Source organism: Lathamus discolor, chromosome 6, assembly GCF_037157495.1.
Source record: "Lathamus discolor isolate bLatDis1 chromosome 6, bLatDis1.hap1, whole genome shotgun sequence".
NCBI lineage: Eukaryota > Metazoa > Chordata > Aves > Psittaciformes > Psittacidae > Lathamus > Lathamus discolor.
The window spans coordinates 81,591,443-81,615,290 of record NC_088889.1 but is presented as its reverse complement, the minus strand read 5'-3'; the positions used below and the strand labels follow the sequence as shown (position 1 = coordinate 81,615,290).

The 23,848-nt window shown below is 41.5% G+C and overlaps 2 protein-coding genes across 5 annotated transcripts in view; one reads left to right on the top strand and one right to left on the bottom strand.

Annotated features, from left to right (window-relative positions):
- Window positions 1–23,848, bottom strand: part of MPV17L (MPV17 mitochondrial inner membrane protein like) — a 218,884-nt gene that overhangs the window by 915 nt on the left and 194,121 nt on the right. Inside the window, exons 4-5 of one of the 4 annotated variants that reach the window (XM_065684168.1) lie at window positions 2,612–2,707; window positions 420–512 (exon numbers count right to left, since the gene is read on the bottom strand). In XM_065684168.1, coding sequence (XP_065540240.1) covers window positions 501–512; window positions 2,612–2,707 — 108 coding nt within the window. In that variant the 3' untranslated portion in view covers window positions 420–500. Of the gene's footprint in view, window positions 1–419; window positions 513–2,611; window positions 2,708–23,848 lie in introns of those variants that run through there. The other 3 variants (XM_065684169.1, XM_065684166.1, XR_010613664.1) reach the window with 3 other exon arrangements.
- LOC136016640 (tektin-5-like) lies at window positions 27–23,736 on the top strand. Its single transcript, XM_065684174.1, has 7 exons — window positions 27–590; window positions 2,373–2,456; window positions 4,102–4,172; window positions 5,061–5,204; window positions 8,649–8,871; window positions 19,954–20,108; window positions 23,435–23,736. Exons 1-7 carry the CDS (start codon window positions 27–29, stop codon window positions 23,646–23,648), a joined length of 1,455 nt encoding a protein of 484 aa, XP_065540246.1. The 3' UTR covers window positions 23,649–23,736.

The following is a 23,848-nucleotide window of genomic DNA, read 5'->3' as shown; positions in this document are numbered from 1 at the left end:
CAGTGGCTGCCTGAGCCCAGGGCAGCATGGAGTTCCTGGGGACCACACAGCTAGCCAGTTACTGTGGCCCCAAGAAAAGCTGCCTGCTCCCAGATATAGCTCCCACCACCACCACCAAGGACACCTACCAGGCCTACTACCTTCCAGGCTATAGCCACCTGAGCACCTGGCGGCCTGGGCTGTTCCGCAAGGTGGTTTCTGTCCCTCCCAGTGATGACAATGGGCAATATAACCCCAGCAGGCGGCCACCCACCGTCCTGCCTGGGTTGTGCTCCAACCTGCATGCCCGCTACAGTACTCGTGACTGGCACCACGCTAACATGGTCCAGTTAAAAGGCTCTGAAACCTCCAGGTACCGTGCTGGTAGAATGAACGTGGATTCAGTGAGGCTGATGCAAGACAAGGATCAACTGACTTACCAGATGCAGCAAGACAGCCAAAGAAATCTGGTAGAGAGGATCTCCAACACTGATTACTGGCGATCTGAGCTCATGTATGAGCTAGAGCGTCTGCTGAAAGAGAGCCAAGCCTTGGAAACAACAAAGAAGCGTCTGGAATGTGCTGTGGAGGAACTGCAAGGACCACTGAAGGTAGGTTTGACATTCCTAGTTATCGCCTGACTACAGAATGAAAACTGCTTTATCTCTGTTGAATACTAGTGTGACTTTTACTGTTAGCATCAAGACAGATTTTGGTGAAACACGCTCAGCAAGAAAGAAACTTGGCCACCATGGGCTTTATATATATATGTCCTGGGTTTATCAGTAGCCATTTTTCTCCTTCTTAGTAGCTGGTGCAAGCTCTGTGTTTTGACTTCCAGCCTGGGAAGAGAGCTGATAACACCAACTGTTTTTAATTGTTGCTAAGTAATGTTTATTCTGGCCAAGGACTTTGTGAGTCTCATGCTCTGCCGGGGACAAGGGGAGGCCGGGAGGAAGCAGAGACAGGACACCTGACCCAAGCTAGCCAAAGAGGTATTCCATACCACAGTACGTCATGCCCAGGGAGGTAACTGGGAGTTACCCAGAAGGGCACGGTCTCTCTTTGGGGGGTCGAACTCGTTCGGCGGTGGTATCGTATTCTCTTCTCTTGTTATTTTCTCTTATCATTATTATCATTGGTGGTAGCAGTAGTGATTTGTGTTACTGGGCTGTTCTTATCTCAGCCCATGGGAGTTACATTCTCTTGATTCTCCTCCCCATCCCTCCGGGAGTGGGGAGGGTTGGGGGCAGGGGGGGGGGAAGGAAAGAAAGAGGGAGGGAAAAAAAAAAAGAAAAAAAGAAAAGTAAAAAAAAAGTGGAGGGAGTGAGTGAATGAGCTTTGTGGTTAGGTTTAAACCATGAGAATATAAAAGTCAACCCAGGAACCTTATCAGGGCATTTCTATGCTCTCTTTGCCTTCCTTTCTGCTTGAGGCTCCCAGAGGGTGAGTCTCCTTCAGACACTGGCCAGTCAGCTCAGTACATTACAGCAGAGTAGAAAATGGCCCTGTAAGCTGCAATATCCCAGTATTCTTAACTAGCTCTGAATTTCCTGCTCTTACTTGGTGAAAATAGTATTTTCACCCTAGAGAGCATATAATTTGTGTTACATTTAGTAGTTCTCCAGAATCTTCAAGGCAAATTAATTGCAACAGAAAAACCCACAGTAACGTAAGAGCCAGTGAACAATGCTACCAATAACTAGAGTTAAAGTTTTCTCATAAACATCTGGAATACTGCTGATGGAGACATGTCTATTGTGTTTCTAGGCAAGTACAAATAGAAAACCAAACTTCTGTATTCAACAATGGCTTGTTTAGTTGTCTGTACCTGTACTGACTCAAGAGTGTTGGGCTGAGGATCCTTTCTATGCAGGGAACATTTTCTGCTGAAATGCTTTGTGCCAGCTAATGCTGTTTCATTTATTAGTATGGTTCTAAACAAGTGCACGGGACCTGTGGCAGGTTAACTGAATTCTCTATTGCCTGGTTATGCAGTCATTCTCTTGTACAGGTATGCAACTTCTGAAGCTTGGCACTGGGTAAGGCAGGATGAGGGGAGATGAGATGAAAGGATTTTTGCCCACAACCAGAAGTGGTGGTTTTGACAGCACTCACAACAAAGCTCAGTCATGCTGAGGTGTAGGCCTTGCTGCACATTAATAAGCAGCTTATCAAATGGCAGCTATGATGGCAGCTTATCCTTAAAAGCATGTATTGACAGCTTAAGTAGGAAAGAGCCACTAAGATGGATCATTTGATCCACCTCCTATTCTGTTCCACCCTTAAGACATGGTCTTTACTTGACATGTCAGCTCAGTGGCCCCTGCAAGGTTCAAGGTTTCACTTCATAATGCAATATTGAGCCTACTGCAAATGTTCTTTGCTTGCAGATAGCCCTAGAATGCTTGTACCACCGTGAAAAGAGAAAGGGTATAGACTTAGTTCATGACGACGTGGAAAAGAACCTCATAAAGGTAAGATCAGACTTAGTAATTTATTTTTCCAACTGTGGAAGTAACAAAAATCCAACCAAATATTTATCAGGGTAAAGGCATTGTGATAATTTCTTCCTTTCATTCGTTTGGAAGAGTGGAGAGGGGGAAGAGGAAGAAATTGGGTAAAACTGTACCTGCTGGGTATGGTCAATATTCTGTTCATCCTTCCGGGAGCAAAAGGAACAGCCCAGCATTCTGTGAGGTCTTGTCCAGTTCTGTCTTCCCTGATCCTATAAAAAACAAGGTAGAAACATATATTGTATATGAAACAATATTGCTTTCTGGGCCATGGTCTATAAAATTGCAGTTCTTTGGTCTTACAATATAAAATGCTGGTTTACTGCCTTGCTATATATATATATATATATATAGTGTCACTGAACAAAGAAAATGAGATGGATAGTAGTGATTGCTTTTCAATAAGAAAAAATAAATCACATAACATTTTGCTAGCATATTTCAAAGAAGTTATACTGGATGTGTGTGAGAGCAAAAATAATAGAAAAGAACATTATGGGACAGTGGCATTTCTTCAAGCACTTTTCTGGATACAGAAGAATGTGCAGACCACTGGGATAACTGAGATGCATCTGCTGAGCCTACAACCTGCAACTTGAACTTTTAATGAAGAATCAAGGGTTAATATACATTAGCTTAAGTATTTCAGCACTTAATTTAGCCTGGGAATTCGAGGTAGGATAAAATACTGCTAAATGCTTCCCATGAACAGATGAAACCCCTTTTGTTTCAAAATGGAAAATAAAGGCTGTTTGCAGGATCTCCCCAGGTGCTCCTGTGACCAGTGGAGTGAAATAGACAGTGACAAGAAAGGCCAACAGAGGCTCATTTTGTAATAACAGGAAAGCCAGCTCCTAAAGTTAGTCACTCCTATACATACTGTACAAGTACAGAGACAGAGCCTGCAGTTTTAAATCTGGGCTGTCTTAATGACTTCCAAATAAAAAAACCCCACTTTATTCCCCATTTCAAAACTCACAAAACTGTACACACTTAGTGAAAGGATATGTTGGGCTAAAGCAGAGTTTTTTAAAAGGAAGGAGGCTGGAACACCATAATATCATTTGAGGGACCATAATTACCATGTTTGCAGTTTTCATATTGAATACTTTATATTCATTTTAAGCTGAGTTGAACCAGGCTTTGAGTTTCTTCAACTAATCCATATAGTTTCGAAGAATATTACAATATACTTCCTCAGGGAGCCTGAAATTAGATTTTCAACCTACTCCACTATTAGCAAGATTTGCACTGTTCTAGGAAAATGCAGAAGCAGTTAGAGGGGGTAGTTTAATGGATCAAGGTTCATGTTTCAAGTATCTTCATTATACTCAAACCAAGGAAAATTTGACTTTATTAGAATGACTCCATGCAATAAAATCTACTAACGTGTTTGATAGAATAGAAAAAGCCATACAAAACCAAGTCAAAAGGCACAATTTCGTAGCAGTAAGGAAGAGAGGGACCAAAATACATCCTTTCTTGACTTACACTACGTGTGAAGTATGCAAGATGGTTGCAACATCTAGAATGCAGAAAAAAAGGGTACATTCACCAAGACAAATGAAGTTGGATGAAAGCACTGATACTGTATTTTCCACTGTAGGAAACTGATGTATTCAAGGAATGCCAAGAAATACTGAAAAAACTTGCACAGAAGATCAGTCAACAGCTGGGGTAAGGCTTTACATTTAATTCCTGTTTTAAAGACAGGAATGCTGAAATCAGTGTGGGCTAGTACCTAATGAGAGACTGGAAACAACAAAGGCAAAGCAGAAAGTTGACCTGTTAGACGCTCACTGCCCTCCACTTTGAATCCTTACCAGTGATAGAATTTATATGTTGAAATGCAGAAGAGTAATACTATTTAAAGATGACTAGGACTCAATTTTTCAAGCCACATTTAATCTGAAATCCTTCATTAAAATTAGGGACTACGAAATTATAACTTCATTGTGCCATTGTTGCTATGTTGCACACTGGAGTGAAATTCAAATGGATTTTTTTTTTTTTTAATTATAAAGCTAAATTCAAAGCAAATTTATTATTGACAACAGAAACAAGAATCTAAGCACATCCTAAGACAGGAGTTATGGAATGGAGTTACATTCTTTTTATATATAATCATATATGTTTTTGTTATGGGAGGCTTTGGAATGTATTTCTTTGAGAGTACACAAATATTCTAGCAAATGCAAATTATATTTAAGTCTTTTCATTTAATTAGGTACAACTATTACGATAAAGTGTTCTCACACTAGGGTTAGTGGCACTCAACAACTACATGTTGTTTTTCACCCTTGTGGTTGTCTGTCATCAAAATGACAAACGTTATTAAATCCGATGTGTTAAATACTATTCTTTGAGGAACACTCTGTAGGGGCTAGAAGAGGTGAATGGTACAGCAGCTCCCTCTAGCTACAATACAGCACCAGGCGTTTTTAAGGCACTGTAAAGGGCAGCTATAAATTGAAGCATTGTAGGAAGCTAATGAAAGCAATTAACTCTTTAGCACAACAGCATTAAAGGTGGTTCAGATTAAGTTAAGCTTTTCCCCTTTCACAGCATCAACAGAGACGCACAGCATGCCCTGGAGCAGGATCTTTCTGACAAGAACTCAGCCCATTTTATTGATGAGAAATGCTTTAACCTAAGGAACACATCAGACGGCATCAACTTTTACTATGGAGTGGAAAAAGCAGATAAGACGTGAGTATCAGTGACTGTTGTAGCCTTCCTCCTCATCAGTGCTGGAGAAGGACATTTTACAAGGGCCTGTAGTGACAGGACAAGGGGAATGGCTTTAAACTGAAAAAGAACAGATTTAGATTAGACATTAAGAAGAAGTTTTTCCCTGTGAGGGTGCTGAGGCACTGGCACAGGTTGCCCAGAGAAGCTATGGCTGCCTCATCCCTGGCAGTGTTCAAGGCCAGGTTGGAAGCTTGCTGGAGCAACCTGCTGTAGTGGAAGGTGTCCCTTCCCATGGCAGGGCGGTGGAACTGGATGAGCTTTAATGTCCCTTGGTATTCTGGAATTCTACTATTCTCTTTCCATGCTGCATGCTTTAAATAGCAGCCTGATTGCAGCACAAGTGTAAGCTTTATCTCTGAGAAGTGATTTAGAAACAAGTGGCTTTTCTCTCTGTTTTATCTTGGTGTGAAGCCCTCCATCATCTTCAATTATTCCCTGCCTGCTAATGGCTGCCGTTGAGGGAGGCCAGGCAGAAGCTGGCAGCCTGCAGCACCTGCACCACTGATGTGGGGTGAACTGTAGTTTTCAGCAAGGACCACTGTTCACAACCACTGCAGCTGACTCCTTGCCCTCAAACCCCTTTGTGCAGGGGGCTCCCTCTGGTTTTGATTTAAGCTGTTTGGTGGTCTTCAGGTTTCAAAACAACATCAAATAAAAATTCAGCTAAGGTGTGCAGTTGCGTGCAGTGCTGTAAACAGCATGCAAGCACGCACAAAGGACCATGTATGCTTTCTACAAAAGTAGCTTGGGTTATTTGGAAATGAGTCCATCAAGCTATACTGAGATATGTATTAAACAGGATGATCAAAAGGATCTGATACAGCTTTAGCAGCACAGAGTGAATTAAAATTCCTGAATTAAAATGTCCCAATTGTATACAGTTTTAGAAGTGTATAGTAAGAGTGGCTTCATCAAAACCTGTATCCAATCCAAAAGCGACAGCAGAAGACAACCAGCTTGCAATAGAGGGCAGTGCTTTCGTGCTAATGACTTGTTAGTTCCCTTTTCACTCTCTAACATGGCAGTATCTGAAAGGCGAGTGTGATTCACAATCTCAAATTATAATGATTCTGTCTCGTTGGATGGAGAAAAAAACCACCCCAGTATTATTTGTTTACTTATGGTCTGCTTTTCATTAAAAGCTCACTTCATGCACTCCTGAAATTAGGGCATATCTGAAGGAAACTTGGCAGGCGTTCTGCTGACTCTAGTAACACCACCTACTTTTAGGATTAGCCGTGAATAAAATTATTCTTGTCAGTTCTAGTAAAAAGCAGGTTCATGTGGATAAGTTTCACAGCCTCCTCCTTTCTCACCAACCATTATCCAAAGAAATGCCATTTTTCATTAACGTTGTCCTGAAACCACTTGGCAGCCTGAGCCCTACCTGCAGCACTGCAGAGCAGAGCAGGTGTTTTCTGCCTCAACAGAGCCAGCCGGATAAATTACAGTCTGAAAAAGCAGTGTTGGAGAACAGATTAAGTACTAAGTACTTCATAAAGTCAACATGGAAACCTACTTGGAAATTTAATTCTTTGCTGAGAAAATGAATGTAATTCGTCAGGCCATGGAGGGGGAAAAAAAATCACACAAAACCAAATACCCTGCAGAAGGTACACTGAGATTGTCTGGATCAGCAGGTGTAAGCACTGTCAGCTCAGGTTTACTACATTGATTTATGTACTTTACTACAATATTGAGTAGGCAACTGCCTTAAATGTGTAGCTCTAGAATTCCACATATTTTAGGAAGAAGTATTTCAGTTTGGAGAGCAAAGAATACCCTCTGACAAACTGAAGAATAAAAAAAGACCAGTTAGAAAACAAGCACTGACAAAATTATCTTCTTTCTTTTTGCTTCCCTTAATATTTACTCAGAGTGTTAAATTAAAATCTAGAGCAAATGTGAAACTCACAAACTAGTGACCTATCCCGGCAGGATTTAACATACTGGCATAATTCTTAGAAGACAGGTTTGTGAGCAGACAGAAGTCGCAACACAGACTGAAGTTTGCTTCAGCCTTTCAATTTGGCAAGTAGAATCCGTACCTTTTTGTAGAATACCCGAAATATATCTGGGTGAAGAGAGCAGTGATCTAGTAGGCTGAGCATGCACCAAAAAGTGGTGAATTTGACACCAAACAGAGTAGCTTCTGCTGCATCAGCAGTTTTCAAGCCAGGGGCTTAGCCTGCAAGTTCAGAGCCGTGCAGACTCCTGGTTTGGAAAGATCTGAGTCTGGGATTTATGTTCAACTGATCATGAAAATGATGGCCATCTTTGAGGCTTGGACATGAAGCCAAGCATCCCAAAGTTTGTTCACGTACAGGACACTGCAGCAAGAGTGTGCCATTTTGCAGTGCATGAGCCCTGTATCCAGTCCTTAGATTTAGATTTATAGGCTTTGCTATAGTAGAGCCATTTCTGTTTGTCTCATAAATATTACTAAATTTAACTGTAAGAGCCCTGAAAGTTAAAGCAGAGGTGTTCATTTTAATGCATGGAGAAGTAAGAGGGTGGAGATAGTTATCCAAATGACAGAACAGGACAGTGCTGGGGCTGGGAGAAACTTGTTCTTCTTACTTGTAAGTCAGTGCTTTATCCATTTTCCTGCTATTGTTCATCCTGATGAAGGCTTCTACGAGGCTGGAGCCACATGCTTTATTATGCAAGTCATACATGAGGTAGGGCTGCTCTGATAGCAGACCAGAGCTGGCTGAAGAGCTGTGGAATGCTTCTTGCTCATTTTCTCTAAGCTAAGCTGGGCTCTCATGTTCTCTCATGGCTGGTGACACACAACTCTGCCTCCCCAAGATAAATATTTGAGTTCACAAAAGTAGATGGTATTTGAGTGTAATTTGATGGTGCGTAAAGTACAGGAGATCATGCTGAATAACCTAATAATCATCAAAGCCACAAGCCCTTTGAAACTTGACACAGAGAAATGAGGCGAATTTCAGGCTGAGATACAGCAGGTATGAACTCAGACCGTCACCTAGCCTATTAAAGACTGAAAAACTATTTTTAAGCCTCAATAAACAAAAAGTATGTGAGAAAAGCCCACTCTTTATACAACAGAACATAAAACTACTTATTTTGGAGTTGATGCCAGGGCCACTGAGACCTTCAGTTAGCAGTTACAATCTTTAAGCAAGCCACAGAAACACTGTTTAAGCAACAGCTCTCCAAAAATATTTGCTCGTTGTTGTCAAATCTTTGGTTTATAGAGGAAAAATAGAAAAAAAAAAGTGGGTATGAAACCCATTGAATCACCTGATGCATGTGATTGCAGGGGTTGCAATGGATTAACGCTTGGTGTTATTCAGTGTAGTTATCACTGAAAGAAAACAGCTCACCTAAGCTTCTATCTGTAAAATTTTCCTCTTGTTTTCGATTCCTTACTAGTGTTTCAGTTCCTGCAACATGGGCTAAATTCAGTGAAGACAATATCAGGTACTCTCAGCATGCCAGGGCCAACTCTGTCAAACTGCGGGAGGATGCAGAGGCTGCACTGGAGAGTACCTCTGAGGAGACATGGAATCAGTTCATCAGTACCAACCTGGCCTTTAATAAGCGGATTGCTGAAGTGGCTGATGCAAAGAACAAACTCCACGCACAACTGGCCAGGGTAAGAGTCACAATGAAGAACCATGCAACAACTGTCCATGATCACACATTGGTTATGTTCGTAACTCTCTGAACTGGTGCAGCCGTCTGACTACTATCCGCTGCTGGTTTTTCAGGTTGGCAGTGACGAAATTATTACGAGGAACGTAAGGGCAATGAAGAGAGACTTCAGGGCCCTGGGACGGCTGGTTAAAGGGTCTGGAGCGCAAGTGGTGTTTGCCTCCATACCTGTTGCAAGCGAGGGTGAAGGGATATATAAGAAGACTCTGCAGGTTAATGTATGGCTACGTGACTGGTGCCAAAGGCAGGGGTTTGGGTTTTTCAGTCACGGGCTGCTGTATGGGACACCTGGTTTGCTGGTGACAGGCGGGATACACCAGTCCCAGAGAAGAAAAAGGGTTTTGGGGCAGGAGTTAGCAGGGCTTATTGACAGGGCTTTAAACTAGTTATGAAAGGGGGAGGGGATTTAACTGGGCCTGTTGGGGACAAGCCCAAGAGGAACATGCTAGGGATTGAAGGATTGCGGGCTAAGGAAGACTATCAATCTCTTGTTTCACTTGTGGGAAAGGATAGCTTTTTAGACCCTGTCCCGCAGGGGAAAAAGGGTACTAGGACTGGCTCCCTGAAATGCCTGTACACCAATGCACGCAGCATGGGGAATAAACAGGAGGAGTTAGAAGTCTGTGTGCAGGCTAAAGGTTATGATCTAGTGGCAATTACAGAGACATGGTGGGACAGTTCACATGACTGGAATGTGGTCATGGATGGCTATGTCCTTTTTAGGAAAGATAGGTCAGCGAAGCGAGGTGGTGGAGTTGCTCTTTACGTGAGAGAGCAACTAGAATGTATTGAGTTCTGTCCGGGGTCGGATGAGGAGCAAGTGGAATGTCTGTGGGTACGAATCAAGGGGCAGACTGGCACGGGTGATACAGTTGTGGGGGTCTATTACAGACCTCCTGATCAGGACGAAGGAGTTGATGAGGCTTTCTACAGGCAACTGGAAGTAGCCTCGCGACTACATGCCTTAGTCGTCGTGGGGGACTTTAACTACCCCGATATTTGCTGGAAGACTCACACAGCCCGTCATTCACAGTCTAGGAGGTTCCTCGAGTGCATTGATGATAATTTCTTAATGCAAATGGTGGACGTACCAACTAGGAGAGCAGCGCTGCTAGATTTAGTACTCGCCAACAAGGAGGGTTTGGTCGAAGTGGTGACGGTCAATGGCAGCCTTGGCTGCAGTGACCATGAGATGGTGGAGTTTAGGATCCTGTGTGGGAGGAATAGAATACCTAGCAAAGCCACAGTTCTGGATTTCCGAAGGGCCAACTTTGGCCTCTTCAGTCAACTGCTAAGGGAAGTCTCATGGGAAAGTGTACTAGGCGGTAAAGGGGCTCAAGATAGTTGGTTAGCATTCAAGGACCGCTTCTTCCAAGCTCAGGATCGGAGCGTCCCAATGAGTAGGAAATCAAGTAAGGGATCTAGGAGACCGGCGTGGTTAAACAAGGAGCTGCTGGGCAAACTCAAGTGGAAAAGGAGAATCTATGGATTATGTAAGGAGGGGCTGGCCGCTTGGGAGGAATATAGGACAGTTGTTAGAGGATGTAGGGAGGCAATTAGGACAGCTAAGGCTTCCTTGGAACTCAATCTTGCTAGTCGGGTTAAAGACAATAGAAAGGGCTTCTTCAAATACATAGCAAATAAAACTAACACAAGAGGCAATATAGGCCCACTGCTGAACGAAGTGGGTGCCCTGGAGACAGAGGATATAAAGAAGGCAGAGGTGCTGAATGCCTTCTTTGCCTCTGTCTTTACTCCTGCAGACTCTCCCCGAGGGCCCCGGATTTCTATAGCCCCAGAAGGAGTCAGGACAAAGGAGGAGTTTGCTTTGGTAGATGAGGATTGGGTTAGGGATCAGCTATGCAAACTGGACATCTGTAAATCGATGGGTCCGGATGGAATGCACCCACGGGTGCTGAGGGAGCTGGCGGAGGTCATTGCTAGGCCACTTTCCATCATCTTTGGTAAGTCGTGGGAAACGGGCGAGGTGCCTGAGGATTGGCGGATGGCAAAGGTCACACCAATCTATAAGAAGGGCAAGAAGGAGGACCCGGGTAATTATAGACCGGTCAGCCTTACCTCCATCCCTGGAAAGGTGATGGAACAACTTATTCTTGACTCCATCACTAGGCATATCAAGGATGAGGGGGTCATTAAGAACAGCCAACATGGTTTTATGAGGGGGAAGTCATGTATGACCAACCTTATAGCCTTCTATGAGGAAGTGACTAGGTGGAGGGATGATGGTAGAGCGGTAGATGTAGTTTTTCTTGATTTCAGTAAGGCATTTGATACTGTCTCCCACAGCATCCTCATAGATAAGCTGAAGAAGTGTGGGCTTGACGATCAAGTAGTGAGGTGGATCGAGAACTGGTTGAAAGGAAGGAGGCAGAGAGTTGTGGTCAATGGCGCAGAATCTAGCTGGAGGTCTGTGACTAGTGGAGTTCCTCAGGGGTCGGTGCTGGGACCGGTGCTGTTTAATATTTTCATCAATGACCTGGATGAGGGAACTGAGTGCACCATCAGCAAGTTCGCTGATGACACAAAACTGGGAGGAGTGGCTGACACACCAGAAGGCTGTGCTGCCATTCAGCGAGACCTGGACAGGCTGGAGAGTTGGGCGAGGAGAAACTTGATGAAATTTAACAAGGGCAAGTGTAGAGTCTTGCATCTGGGGAAGAACAACCCCATGTACCAGTACAGGTTGGGGGTTGACCTGCTGGAAAGTAGCGAAGGGGAAAGGGACCTGGGGGTCCTGGTGGATAGGAGGATGACCATGAGCCAGCAATGTGCTCTTGTGGCCAAGAAGGCAAATGGCATCTTAGGGTGCATTAGAAAGGGAGTGGTTAGTAGGTCAAGAGAGGTTCTCCTCCCCCTCTACTCAGCCTTGGTGAGGCCGCATCTGGAATATTGCGTCCAGTTCTGGGCCCCTCTGTTCAAGAAGGACAGGGAATTGCTAGAAGGAGTCCAGCGCAGAGCCACAAAGATGATTAAGGGAGTGGAACATCTCCCTTATGAGGAGAGGCTGAGGGAGCTGGGTCTCTTTAGCTTGGAGAAGAGGAGACTGAGGGGTGACCTCATCAATGTTTACAAATATGTAAAGGGTAGGTGTCAGGATGATGGAGCTAGGCTTTTTTCAGTGATATCCAGTGATAGGACAAGGGGCAATGGGTGTAAACTGGAGCATAAGAAGTTCCACGTTAACATCAGGAAGAACTTCTTTACTGTAAGAGTGACAGAGCACTGGAACAGGTTGCCCAGGGGGGTTGTGGAGTCTCCTACACTGGAGATATTCAAGGCCCGCCTGGACAAGTTCCTGTGTGATGTACTGTAGGTTACCCTGCTCTTGCAGGGGGGTTGGACTAGATGATCTTTTGAGGTCCCTTCCAACCCTTGGGATTCTGTGATTCTGTGATTCTCAATTTACATGTTTTAAGTAGGGAAAGGTACCTTGGATGGTATTTGGTCCTATTTTACATTTATTGATGATACTCCTTGGCTATTTCCTGACACAGAAATTGTGCATTAATTGCTTGCTTTCCCACCCCCCCACCCCCAACAATGAACTAACTTTGGAAAGTGTGCAAATAAAAAGGTCCACAAACAGCAGCATGTTTTTAAGATTTAGAGGAAGGAGAAGACCTTAAGATGTTACAGTTTCATTTGCAGCAGCAAGGGAAGAGTCCTAAATTAGCTAAAATTTAAAAGTATTTACATGCAGAATGTCATTAGTCTACCTTTGACACTGAAGTTCCGTTTTCCTTCCCTTTTGATACATTTCCATATCTTTAGCCTGAATTTTGGCCTGAAAAAAACCCTGATATTTCAGAGCAGGTCAGACAGTGAACTTTTTCAGTATTTGTTCTGCCTTTGTCTTCATATTATACAAAGCAGAAATGGCACAGAGACAGACCTGTATTAATCTCTGGCCGTTTTGCCTTTTTAGTAAGCTTTCACTGAAATGAATGACATGTTGGAGTGTGTTAGTTGAATTTTGAAATAGATATTTTGAAGTTAAGAAGAGGTAGCTGAATTTTGAAATACATTTTTTGAAGTTAACAGGGGGTACAGCCTTTGTACTGACAGATAAATTCTTGTTAAGCTAGCAGGACTCACTGTGCTACTTTGATATGACTTCAGTCAGAGTTCAGTAAGTTCTTCCATTAAGATTCTTTCTCTTATAGAGGAGCCTCGTGTTCACTCATTTTTTTCAATGTGCATGTGGAAACAGTAGAGTTTTCCTGCCATTCTATTTGCCATAAGTAGTTTAAGATGTTTTCAGGTTAGTTTTAGGGACTCTTAGGAAGGTGTAAAGTAACCAGCTAAATATGCATTAAGTCACACCACATAAATTCACATTTTCTCTCTCCCCCCCCGCTTGTAAAGCATGAAAGATGTTGAATGCAGGTTTTTGTGTGGTTTAGACTGTGTAAGATCTAGCCAGCTACAGAATTTTATCCCTGAATTGGACATCTATCCAAGTTTCTCCTGGATTTAAATCTATGAACATCTGCTTCACATTTTTCATTTACTTTTTCTAATGCTTTTAAGTGCCTCTTTTATGAAAGTACATATGAGCAGGGATTTTGCCATGGAGTCCAGCTGACACTGACCTAACTTTTGACAATTGGTACAGAATAGGAAACCCAATATTTATGTCCCTGTACTGTCACACCATTATATAGCAGTAATAAGCTATCTGGAGAAACTTCAGTCATTTGTGTAAAGGGTAATTAGTTTGTACTATATACATGGATTAAAAAAGTATCAAATCAGACCGCACTTTAAGAACTAATGCTGCTGTTACTACTGAGCCACTAGTTAGCACATACAAAGCAGAGATACTTTACTCATCACAAACTCCATAGTAATGTAGTTATGTCGGAATAACAAAATGCTAGAGGATGAGAAAACTGCGTATGCTGCTGAGGAGTAATCCAGTGTTGTCAAAGGAAAGGAAAATGCAATACATTTACTGAGCAAAATCTTTGCTGGTTAAGATGTGGGTGAAATTATATGGTCGAAGTCCTGCTAATTCTCTTGCTGAGAGCAGAAGTAAGGAGGGAGTGCTCATTTAACTGTTTTTGCACTGACTTCTCAAGCAATGAATGCTACTCTCAGAGAGTAATTTCCAGCAAATTATTTTCCTAGCTAAGCAGGCTAGCTCTATAAAATGAGAGGAAAATGAGCGTAGAAAAGATATGCTAACTTGGAACTGTGAAAAGCTATCCTTTTAATGAGGTCTGGAGCCCTTTTTGGAATGAAAAATACTTTTCTGATTTGTGACACAGCAAAGTATCTTCCAGACACCCCCCCCCCCCAAAAAAAAAAAAACACCCTGAAAACCGACCAAAACCATAAAATCCTACAGGGAATCTCCTGCAACCGTTTCTGAAGTCAGTACCCTGAAAAAGTATGCTCTACTAGTGTCTGTCACTGATACCGTGGTGGTGACTGTGCTGTGTCCTGTGGTTAGAATTCATCGTATATATACTTAAAATGTTTCTTCTGGCCTGATCTTTTTTTTTTTTTTTTTTTAATTTATTTTATATGGGTGTATATATGTATATATTTTGTATTATTACATATGCCTGTATGTCTAATGGCTTTGTGGCCACAGGTTTACAGTCCTGACTTGCTGTACAAGACTGTCATTGCTTCAAACTTGTTTAGGAGAATCCACTAAAAATCCAAAGGGAACATGGGCATTGTTCTAGTAACAATCTACTGGAACATTCTGGCATTGCTGTTCTTAAATGGTAAAGGGACAGAGAACTTGCTAAATCCACAAGTACCTATAGAGAAGGAAAAAGAATCAGCTTAATACAGATAGATGGTTTCATTAGCATCAGGAACTCCAAATCAAGATCACCGTTCTCCTTGAAAGCTCTGATCTCTACAGGCACTGGCTTACAAAGAGGAATTTCTACACTATAGGCCAGTGACCTGCAGGCAGTGCAGACTTAGTGCATAACCAAGACTTCTTTCTGAGCTTAAGATCAAAAATACCTCATTTCCATTTCTGTCCCAACTGCACAAGTCTATGATTAATTTATTATACTTGATTCTGGGATTAATCTTGGTCATAACAATGTGAGATTCATCCGGAATTTGGATAGCAGAACTCTGGAAATACGAGGTGCTGGAGACAGAAGCCCAAAAGCCCTAGCTAGGTATGTGGCAAGGATCACAAACCAAAGACAGCATTACACTATGCTTCATCATCACTGGCCTCACAGAGCATGTGGTTGTTTGGGGACGCAAATATTCTGCAAGAGTCTAATCACAGTGTTATAACTCTGGTCAGGCTCAGAGCTGCTGTAGGAACAGATTTTTAGGCAGGTGAGCAGAAAATACAGTGTAGGCAGTTCAGTGTAGAAGAGGGTGGTATGTTGTCTGCAGCATACCTCTGGAAACACTTGAATTATGCCAAGAGACATTATGGTAAAGATATTTTACATCTGGTGTAAAAGTACACAGATCTTCAGGAAAAGAAGGAAAACCTTTAATCAAGGAGCCAGCTCCTCCATAATACATTTGCATCTCTTTTCCATGAAGTTACTATTAATATAAATAGTTACCTTGGCTCCAGTCTCCTGGAAATAACCAATAGGGCAGGATGTTTATGTACATCAGCTCTGGGAATCAGTCAGACCAGACAGCAAGTGACATGTTTGCATAGTCCAGTATTTATACCATACCTCAACAGCAGATTATCCCTGCCAGCTCCAACACCTGTACCATGCTCAGAAGTGTTTCTGTGCCCAGAGGCAGAATGCCCAGCACCACCCTTCCTGCAGGTCTTGCTGTTCCACCCCCTGAGAGAACAGGGATCAGAAAGAGACTAAAAAAACAGGTACATGTTTAGTAAAAACCAGTAAAAAACAGCAATGCACTCCAGTAAATGAGTTGCCATGATTCTAAGAGTATTTCTACTCTTAACCTATACCTGAATATCGACTTTTAGTCAATACCTGAAGAGCCCGCAGTGTTTTGTTTCAGTAAGTTACTCCATCTCTTAACCTGCAGTGAAGCTTCAAAAGACACAAACAACCCCTAAACCCAACAAGAGTAAGGGACATGGTAATGTCTATTAAAAATTTAACAGTAAAAACCATCAGGCAGGTCCAAATTAATTTTGGATTTGAGATCTGGGTTATACTTGTAATCCAAGGATTGCAAGGTATCCTAATTTTGCTTGGAAATAATGTGGTCATATCTGCTAAAATTAATTCTGAAATCGGTCATAATTACACCATTTATTTAATTAGATGTGATAAACTCAACAAATGTAACATTTACAGAATAATTTGGATGAAATATGGAAATGTGGATGAAAAAGTTTTTTAAAAAGAGAGGGAAATATTAAATAAAAACAGATTTACAAAATGAGGAAGCTCAGGAATGTTCCTCCCACCATGCTACCTGGCTGCTGCTGAACAAGCCTTGGAAACAGCAAAGCAGCAAGGATAGCTGTCAGACTGTAGCCATGTTAGAAATGCTGCTGTTGTACATAAGATCATGATGCCTACGTGATGAAACTGTGCAACTTCAGCACCTCCTTCTCTCAGTTTGTCTGTGACCAGCCTGTAACTATCACCGCTGGGTGAAGTGAGAGAACAGCAAGAGCGCAGTTTTCTACAGGCTCTCAAGAATTTGTGCTATAGCACAAAACTTTACTCATGTCCTGGAAGGGAAAGTTTCCGGATGGGCAGCTGCTGGAGCCAGTGCCTCCCCACACTCTCCTAGGAACATGCTGCTCAGCTTTTGTTGATTTTGCTTCCTGCCTTTGGAGGTCATCCAGAAATGATGCAGACTGGTGCAACGCTGTCTGCTGATCCTCCCCACCAATCTGTCATGTAGAGCAGGTTATCTAAACCATTGATCCAATGTGTGGCCAGAGTGAGTAATTGAAAACTGTTTGTACAAAGCTGCTGCAGCAGTGGAAGTGGTTCCCCTGAGGCCATTTGTCTTTGTATGTCTTAAATGATGACACCTTTTTCTTTAAAAAAAAGAGAGGGCAGGAAAAAAGTTTCTTGCAGAAAATATTAATTTCATCCTTTTGTCTAACCTGATTTCAGCAATTAGCACTAAGTATAAGAGACCTTGTAACCTAATTTCACTGAGTAGGTTAAATTGTGATAATATGAATCAAAACAGGACCGAAAGCATCCACACAGTGACTACACTGCATATTTACTGTAACATCAGCAGCATCATTCTGGGGAGCTGGTTTCAGTCATGGCTCATTTCTGAGTGCTCTGGGCTGCTCAAGTTGTGCTGTTTCATTGATTTGCTCCATAAAGGTTAATCACCATTTCCACCTGCTGCCCAAGAGAGGAAGTGTAGTCACTAATAAAGCTCAAAGTCTGAACCACAAAGGTCCTACCCAGAATCTGAACTGAGAGTGGAAGTCCTCTGCTCCACTGTGAGTAGAAAACAAATAACCCACTCAATCTTTTCTGAAATTGAGACATGACTTTGCCCAGTTCTTACTGGGTGATACCTGCTGCTTTGTCTCATTGTTTTTGCTTTGAATTACACTTTTATTAAAAAGAAATAAACCCACTTAAAACTTGCTCCAAACTCTAAGTAGAACTAAGGTAAAAGGCTGACATCCTCACATAGCAGAACTACAGCACAGGGACTTAGGCTCACTTGCATGCAGCGAGGCGTAGCATGGGAAACACGGCTGCAGGGACAGAGGCCAGAACATAAACACAGGAAAGGAGGACCCGGCTGAGCAGCAGGTGACTTCCAAAAGCACTGCATACCCTTTGCCTTGAAGCCCTGGTATGTCCCCACAGGTTGCTGTTTTGGTTCACAATGAAGGTGAACAGTAGAAACAAATGTTAGGACTGACAGGCTTTAAAACTCTCCCTGACAAATGTTCATTTGCTCACCAGGGGCCTGGCTAGGAGCTGGACCTCACCTCTGTCCCTCTTAAAGAGGTTATAAACAGCAAAGTTCTGACTCCTGAGCAGCAGAAGACCCAAATCCTCAGTGTTTTCAGGGAAAAAAGAAAGATGTGGATGATGCATAATGAAGACATTTGACTTCATTAAGTCTCTTTCCCTTGATTTTTATCTACAGAAATAAGTACGTGTAACTGGTTAAATTATAGACAATATGTCAAATGCTGTATCTAACAATGCATTCTTGTAAGTAGTTCTGCTGCAAACAGACAGCTGCTGAAGTGCACTGGATTATCTAAAACACAGCTAATCCACAGCAAGTATCTAATTAAAAAGGAACCACTGCAGAATTATGGGAATTTACTACCATTAGCTTTGCTGTCTTGCATACTTGTTCCCTTCACAGTCTGAACTCTTCACAGAGTTTTTCCCTTGCAGTCTGTAAGCAATAAAAGCTGCTTTTTGGGTGAAGATGCTCTCAAGCTAGCTCTGTGAGAGTCAACCTTGGACCCAAAGGGCTCAGAACAGTGTGGAAACCTGCCTTCAAATCAGTACAGCTCATACACTGCTGCTCTAGGGCCCAATTTGTCTATTGCAACACTGCATTGTTTTAACAGTTGAACTGCTCTGGACAGTGCTAGCCAGGACATAGTTCACATTGCTCTACTATACAACATCAACAAGCCCTTAAGTATTTGGACTGGGGTGCAGGTTCCTAGCATTAACTCTGGGTTTTGTCTATAAATAGCCTTTCAGCAGCAGGAACTAATGCAATTCTCAATCCACATGTATCATCGGCAAACCCAGTACAGCTTAGTGTGTAGGCAAGTTCTAAATAGCAGCTTAATTTAAATCACATTATGCCATTTTTTGTGGTTATTGAAATTCAAAGTACACTGACTTTAGTAGAGTGGCTGAGAAACCACAGGAGTTCAATTTGTTGTCTTCCATTTTAAAGCTGCCTAAAGGAAAAAAAAGCTTGATGAACCTGTTCACCACAGTGGCTGTAACGAATCCTGATCGATGAAAGCAACAACAATCAATTGTCTGGGAAACGTTGCCTGAATATAAATATTTTCTCCATTCTTTAAGGCTGAGCAAAACTTTTCCCTTGTAAGTTTGCTCATTTTTACACACAGATTACGGCAAATAAGCAGCACCTACAGAATTTATAGGGATAAGATGATTATACGATGACATGCACTGCAACCAAACACTATGCTTTACTACTTCCATGGGCCTCTCCTTTGTGGTGATATTGCCAGCCATATCTTCTACATTTACAGAAAATACACCTTTAAAGAAGTTGCTCTTCCCTCTACAGCTCCCAGTGGAGTTTTCAAAACTTTGAGAATTTAGTTTCAGTATGAAACGATGACTTGTGTTAATATGTTCTTGCAGCAAACATGCCCGAAATGCTTGGAGTATGGAACAGTTCCAGAGGGAACGTATTTAATTCCTTCTCAATTTTTATGAGGCAAAAGAAAGTAAGAATTGAATGAAGGTTTAAATGAAAGCGACAGTTAATTGGAATTTTACCTTTGCAAAGTGTTCATAGATCAAGCATCAGATTTTTTTTTTATTTAGGAGAAAAATTAGGTAATAAAGTAAAATGCAAATAAGTCCCTGTAGAGCGAAAAACACCACCCCTATGAAAATGGCTTTGTCACAAAAAAACACAGTTGGCATTTCCCCATCACAGTAAGTCAGTGCTTCTCTTCTGCTTGTAATAAAATTATATTCCAATCTGCCTGCAAATTTCTTCATTTTATTATAGGAAAGAGGCTGCACATTTCTCAGTGGAAGCTGTTTGCCTGATTTCGGGAACAACTCCATTAAATGTTTCCATAAGATATAGGAGTGTAAAGCCCCCTACTTCTGGCTCTCATGTAAGATTTGATTGCCATATGTCCCTTTAAAGAAATGGCAAGATCAAACCAATACTATACAAATTCATCTGATTCATGTGAATTTATAGTGATCTCCTCCCCTAAATTAAGCAAAATGACATTCTAAACTGGAAGTAGTTCTGACAGGAGTGTTTAAAAGTGTAGGTGAGTTCTAATTTTGTATGCATATGAAGCTTAAAACCATTCTGCTTTGTTCAGGTACTTCAGGAAATCTTCCAGACTGAAGATACAATCATGTTATTGGAGAGATCCATAAAGGCAAAGGAGTATCCACTGAAAGTGGCTCAGACCCGCCTGGAAGGACGAACCAAACGACCCAACATAGAACTCTGCCGTGATGCACCTCAGTTTCAGTAAGTAAAGGCCAAACTACTCCCTTGCTTCACCAGCCACTTAAGAACAGGAAAATTAACAACAGTATGAATAAATCAGGTGATATTAGACTTGCATTCATTATATCGTGATACAAATTCTGGGAGGAAGAAGTAAAATCCAAGTAGCTACATTGAAATAGTAGGCCAAAACATCTAATATTCAATGTGTGTAGTTGCCTTAACTGTCCTGGGAGAAGGACTCTAAAGAACTCAATTGCTTGTTGGTGACCAGTATCTTTTGAGATTCAGTCTCATGTCCAAGTTGGGATTTAGGAATTGGTTTTAATCCCATTCTGTATGAAACACAATATTTCATTTTAGTAAATACCAAATTTTAGAAACACGTTATCCCAGACAAATGTCTTTAAATGCAAAAAAACCTCCCAAACCTATCTAATGGTCAAGCTCTTTAAAATCTTATTTGCAAATAAACATGAGGCAACTACTGCTTCAACTAATTTTCAGCTCTGTAGTGACTCCAGTATCATCTTGGAGCAGGTTAGCTCACTTGACATACATTTTGGTTATATAGCTGTGGGGGCTTCCCAGCACACGTTAGCTTGGTGACCCCTGTGTTGTGATCCACTGTATAGCGTGTACTGTGTCTTCCTGGATATCGAAGATGATGTCTGAGATACTAGCCTTCCTTCCCTAAAGACGGAATTTTAATCCCACTTATCTCTCTCCAATCCAGTTGGAACACAACAGTGTTCCACAAAAGTGTATCTTATTTAAAATACTGTCTTCCGAATACTCTGTGAGGGGGGGTTCTCAAGAAATACTGTTCCTCCCATAGCTGGAGGGAGTTTCACAGTCCAGTGAAAAGAATTCTGTATACTTTTATGAAAAGTAGCAAGCTATTCCCTTATTTTTTTGCCTCTAGCAAAATCCCGCTGTATACAAGAGTTTCACTTACAAGGAGATTAATGAAGTACATAATGCTTAAACTGAGGATTTATATTATTTTTCCTAACCAATGTTTTGTCAGCTCAAAAAGCTTTTATTTAAACAAGGAAGTGGCAATCAATCATGGTTTATTGCACTGGTATTTTTCAGATTTTTCTAACTCCTTAAACCATAAAATGTACAATGCAATGTATCTTTTTTTCAGCCTTATACCTCTAACTGCATCCTGACCTCTGACCTTTCCTTTGGCATATCCATATATTAGATTTCTTCAACTTCATGCTCTGCTCTCTACATCCATTCTGTCAAAAAATATCATTTTGGGTCTGAATTTTTTTATATCCATGTGGGGAGTTTTATTCATGTGGCTTTTCATTACACATAAATCATGTCTGTTCTAGAGGCAGGAGTTCAGCTGTTATAAACCATAAAAAACAGTAATTACACAGTAGCATTCACTTAGCAGTGACATTTACTAAAGGAGCAGATAATTTTCTACTTCAGTCACCATCACACCATCAATTAAGTAAGCAAATAAACTATTGGCATTTTATTAAAAAAACCAACCCACACAAACCCCAAGATGGCCTTAAATATTAATACGTAACTCCAGCTTTATATGTACTCTGAGGCTGTTCTCTCCTTCCCCCCTGAAGATCTCTTCCAGAGAAATGCCTGCAGCTTTATGACTGATACCGGTCTGGTCAGCAGGATCACATGTATCCAAGATGTAAAACCTGTTTGATTTAGGATCAAAAACATGCAGCGCACAAAATGCACACTGTCCCTTCTTCATCCCACAATTGCAAGGGACGCTGTTGATGTTCCAAAGGGTCCTGTCTACAAAAGTCTGGAAGCTCTATTTCAAGTCACTGGAACATCTTTGAATATTTTCTTTAGTTAGAGTGAACGGACATTAACATGACATACTTAAAACCAAGTAGTACATGGGGGTTCAGAATCAATCTAACATAACCTAAAAGCTAGTAGGAATAAGCGCTTCACAAGCTGTTGTACAGCTACTCAGGAGTATTTTAGACTTAACATACACACAAGTTTTCTGTCAATCTCATATGGCTTCTGATACTGTAACCAAAATATTTATACAAATACACTGTTGGCTAGATGCAGTTATATTGACAGAGAATTAGCATAACCTGTTCCCCTTCCTCCAATGCATATGAATTTTGCTCTACCCAGCTCCCTGATCCCGACCAGGTTATGATAGATGCTTTAGCTGATCTGAATCAGTGGCTATTATGTTCATCATAGCTGCAATTACAAACAGGAATTCTGACAGGGTATTTGAAATTTGGGCACTTTTTTCTACCACAGGTTTTGGGTGAGCTCACATCTCAAAACGTATCTTCCCAGAGACAAAATGCTATCTGAGAAAGAAAAACCATTTCCTAATTCACTTTTTAAGGATTTTTTGCTTTTAAATGATGTTATATGTATTTCTCTTGTGTGGTTTAAAGCAAGAAGGAATTCAGTCCAATAGCTCAACTGTAATAGGGAAAGAAAATATCAAATGAAACGCTTCTTTGTAACATGTAAATGTTATCTAACTTTGCTGCTTATTTAAAAGGAAGTGCTGTTGTTGGCGCTTGTTCTCTGTGTGTGCTGCCAACTTTGTAGTTGAAGGGATTAGACACAAAACAAATTAATAAAGCCTGTTTTTTCTGTGCTGAAACGACTGGGACTGTCCCAAAACAGGCTAAAGTGGATTCTGGAAAATTCAATCTTTCTCATTTCTATAGTGCACTGAGCAATTAACATAACATGAGACAAAACTATAAAACACAAAGCTGACGGTATTAAAGAGTTTACCAGCTCAGGGACTATACAAGACAATTTGCCATATCTCCAGCGATAAGCCACTGGAAGAAATGTGGTTACTATCATCTCACAGAAAATCTTGATTTCAGAGCCCTACATTCAATGGTTATTCTGGCAAACGATTCTTGTTCTAGTTAACATCCTTCGGTGCCAGATCTAGACTGCTCAACACATCCTGCTGCACAGGTTCAAGCTAGCATGAACTACATCAACACTCTGCAGTAACATCCATCCCAAATATATTTCTACAGGACCACATCTAATTGCTCAACACAGCTGTGCTAGCCCTAGAAAGGCTATACAAATGAGAGGCTGCAAGTGAAGAAGAGAGCAATTAGAAAGAAATACCAAATCAGAGCAGCTTATTCTGCTATTGAAGGGCAAGACAAGCAAGAAATCATCATTTACAGGTGCTATGCAAGCTAGTTGGGCATATAAGTTTCATACTGATTCAGTCCAAGGCAGCTGTTTAAATCCATCCTAAAAGCGTGACACGTCCACTGTCAACAAAGGAATGTGCTGAAGTCAGGCAAGCAACCTGTCCCTTTCTCTTTTATCAGGCTTGTGACTGAAATTTATACTATAGATGACACCATACAGACCTTAAAGCAACGTCTGCAAGAAGCTCGTGATACTCTGCATATGCTGATGGTCAACAAATCAAACCTGGAACATGACATTGCTGTGAAGGCAAACTCCCTCTACATTGACAAGAAGTGCATGGACATGCGCAAAGTCTTCCCCAGCACCCCACGACTCATTGGTTACACTTGAGTTGCAACCTTTAATAACATAAGAGTTGCAAAGGTGCAAATATTTCCTGAAGAAAATCATTAGTATTCTGTTTTCTCAAATAATAAAGCCCAATAAACTTATTAAAATTAATATCAGGCCTCTTTCGTTTGAGCAGCCTCATAATCTCAGCTGTAGCTGCTACTTATTCAAACAGAATTAGTAGACTTATTTTAACAGAA

Coding starts and splice junctions, on each gene's coding strand:
- LOC136016640 (XM_065684174.1), top strand. CDS start 27: ATGGAGTTCCTGGGGACCACACAGCTAGCCAGTTACTGTGGCCCCAAG. Junction 591..2,372: donor AACTGCAAGGACCACTGAAG/GTAGGTTTGACA, acceptor CTTTGCTTGCAG/ATAGCCCTAGAATGCTTGTA. Junction 20,109..23,434: donor CGTGATGCACCTCAGTTTCA/GTAAGTAAAGGC, acceptor CTCTTTTATCAG/GCTTGTGACTGAAATTTATA.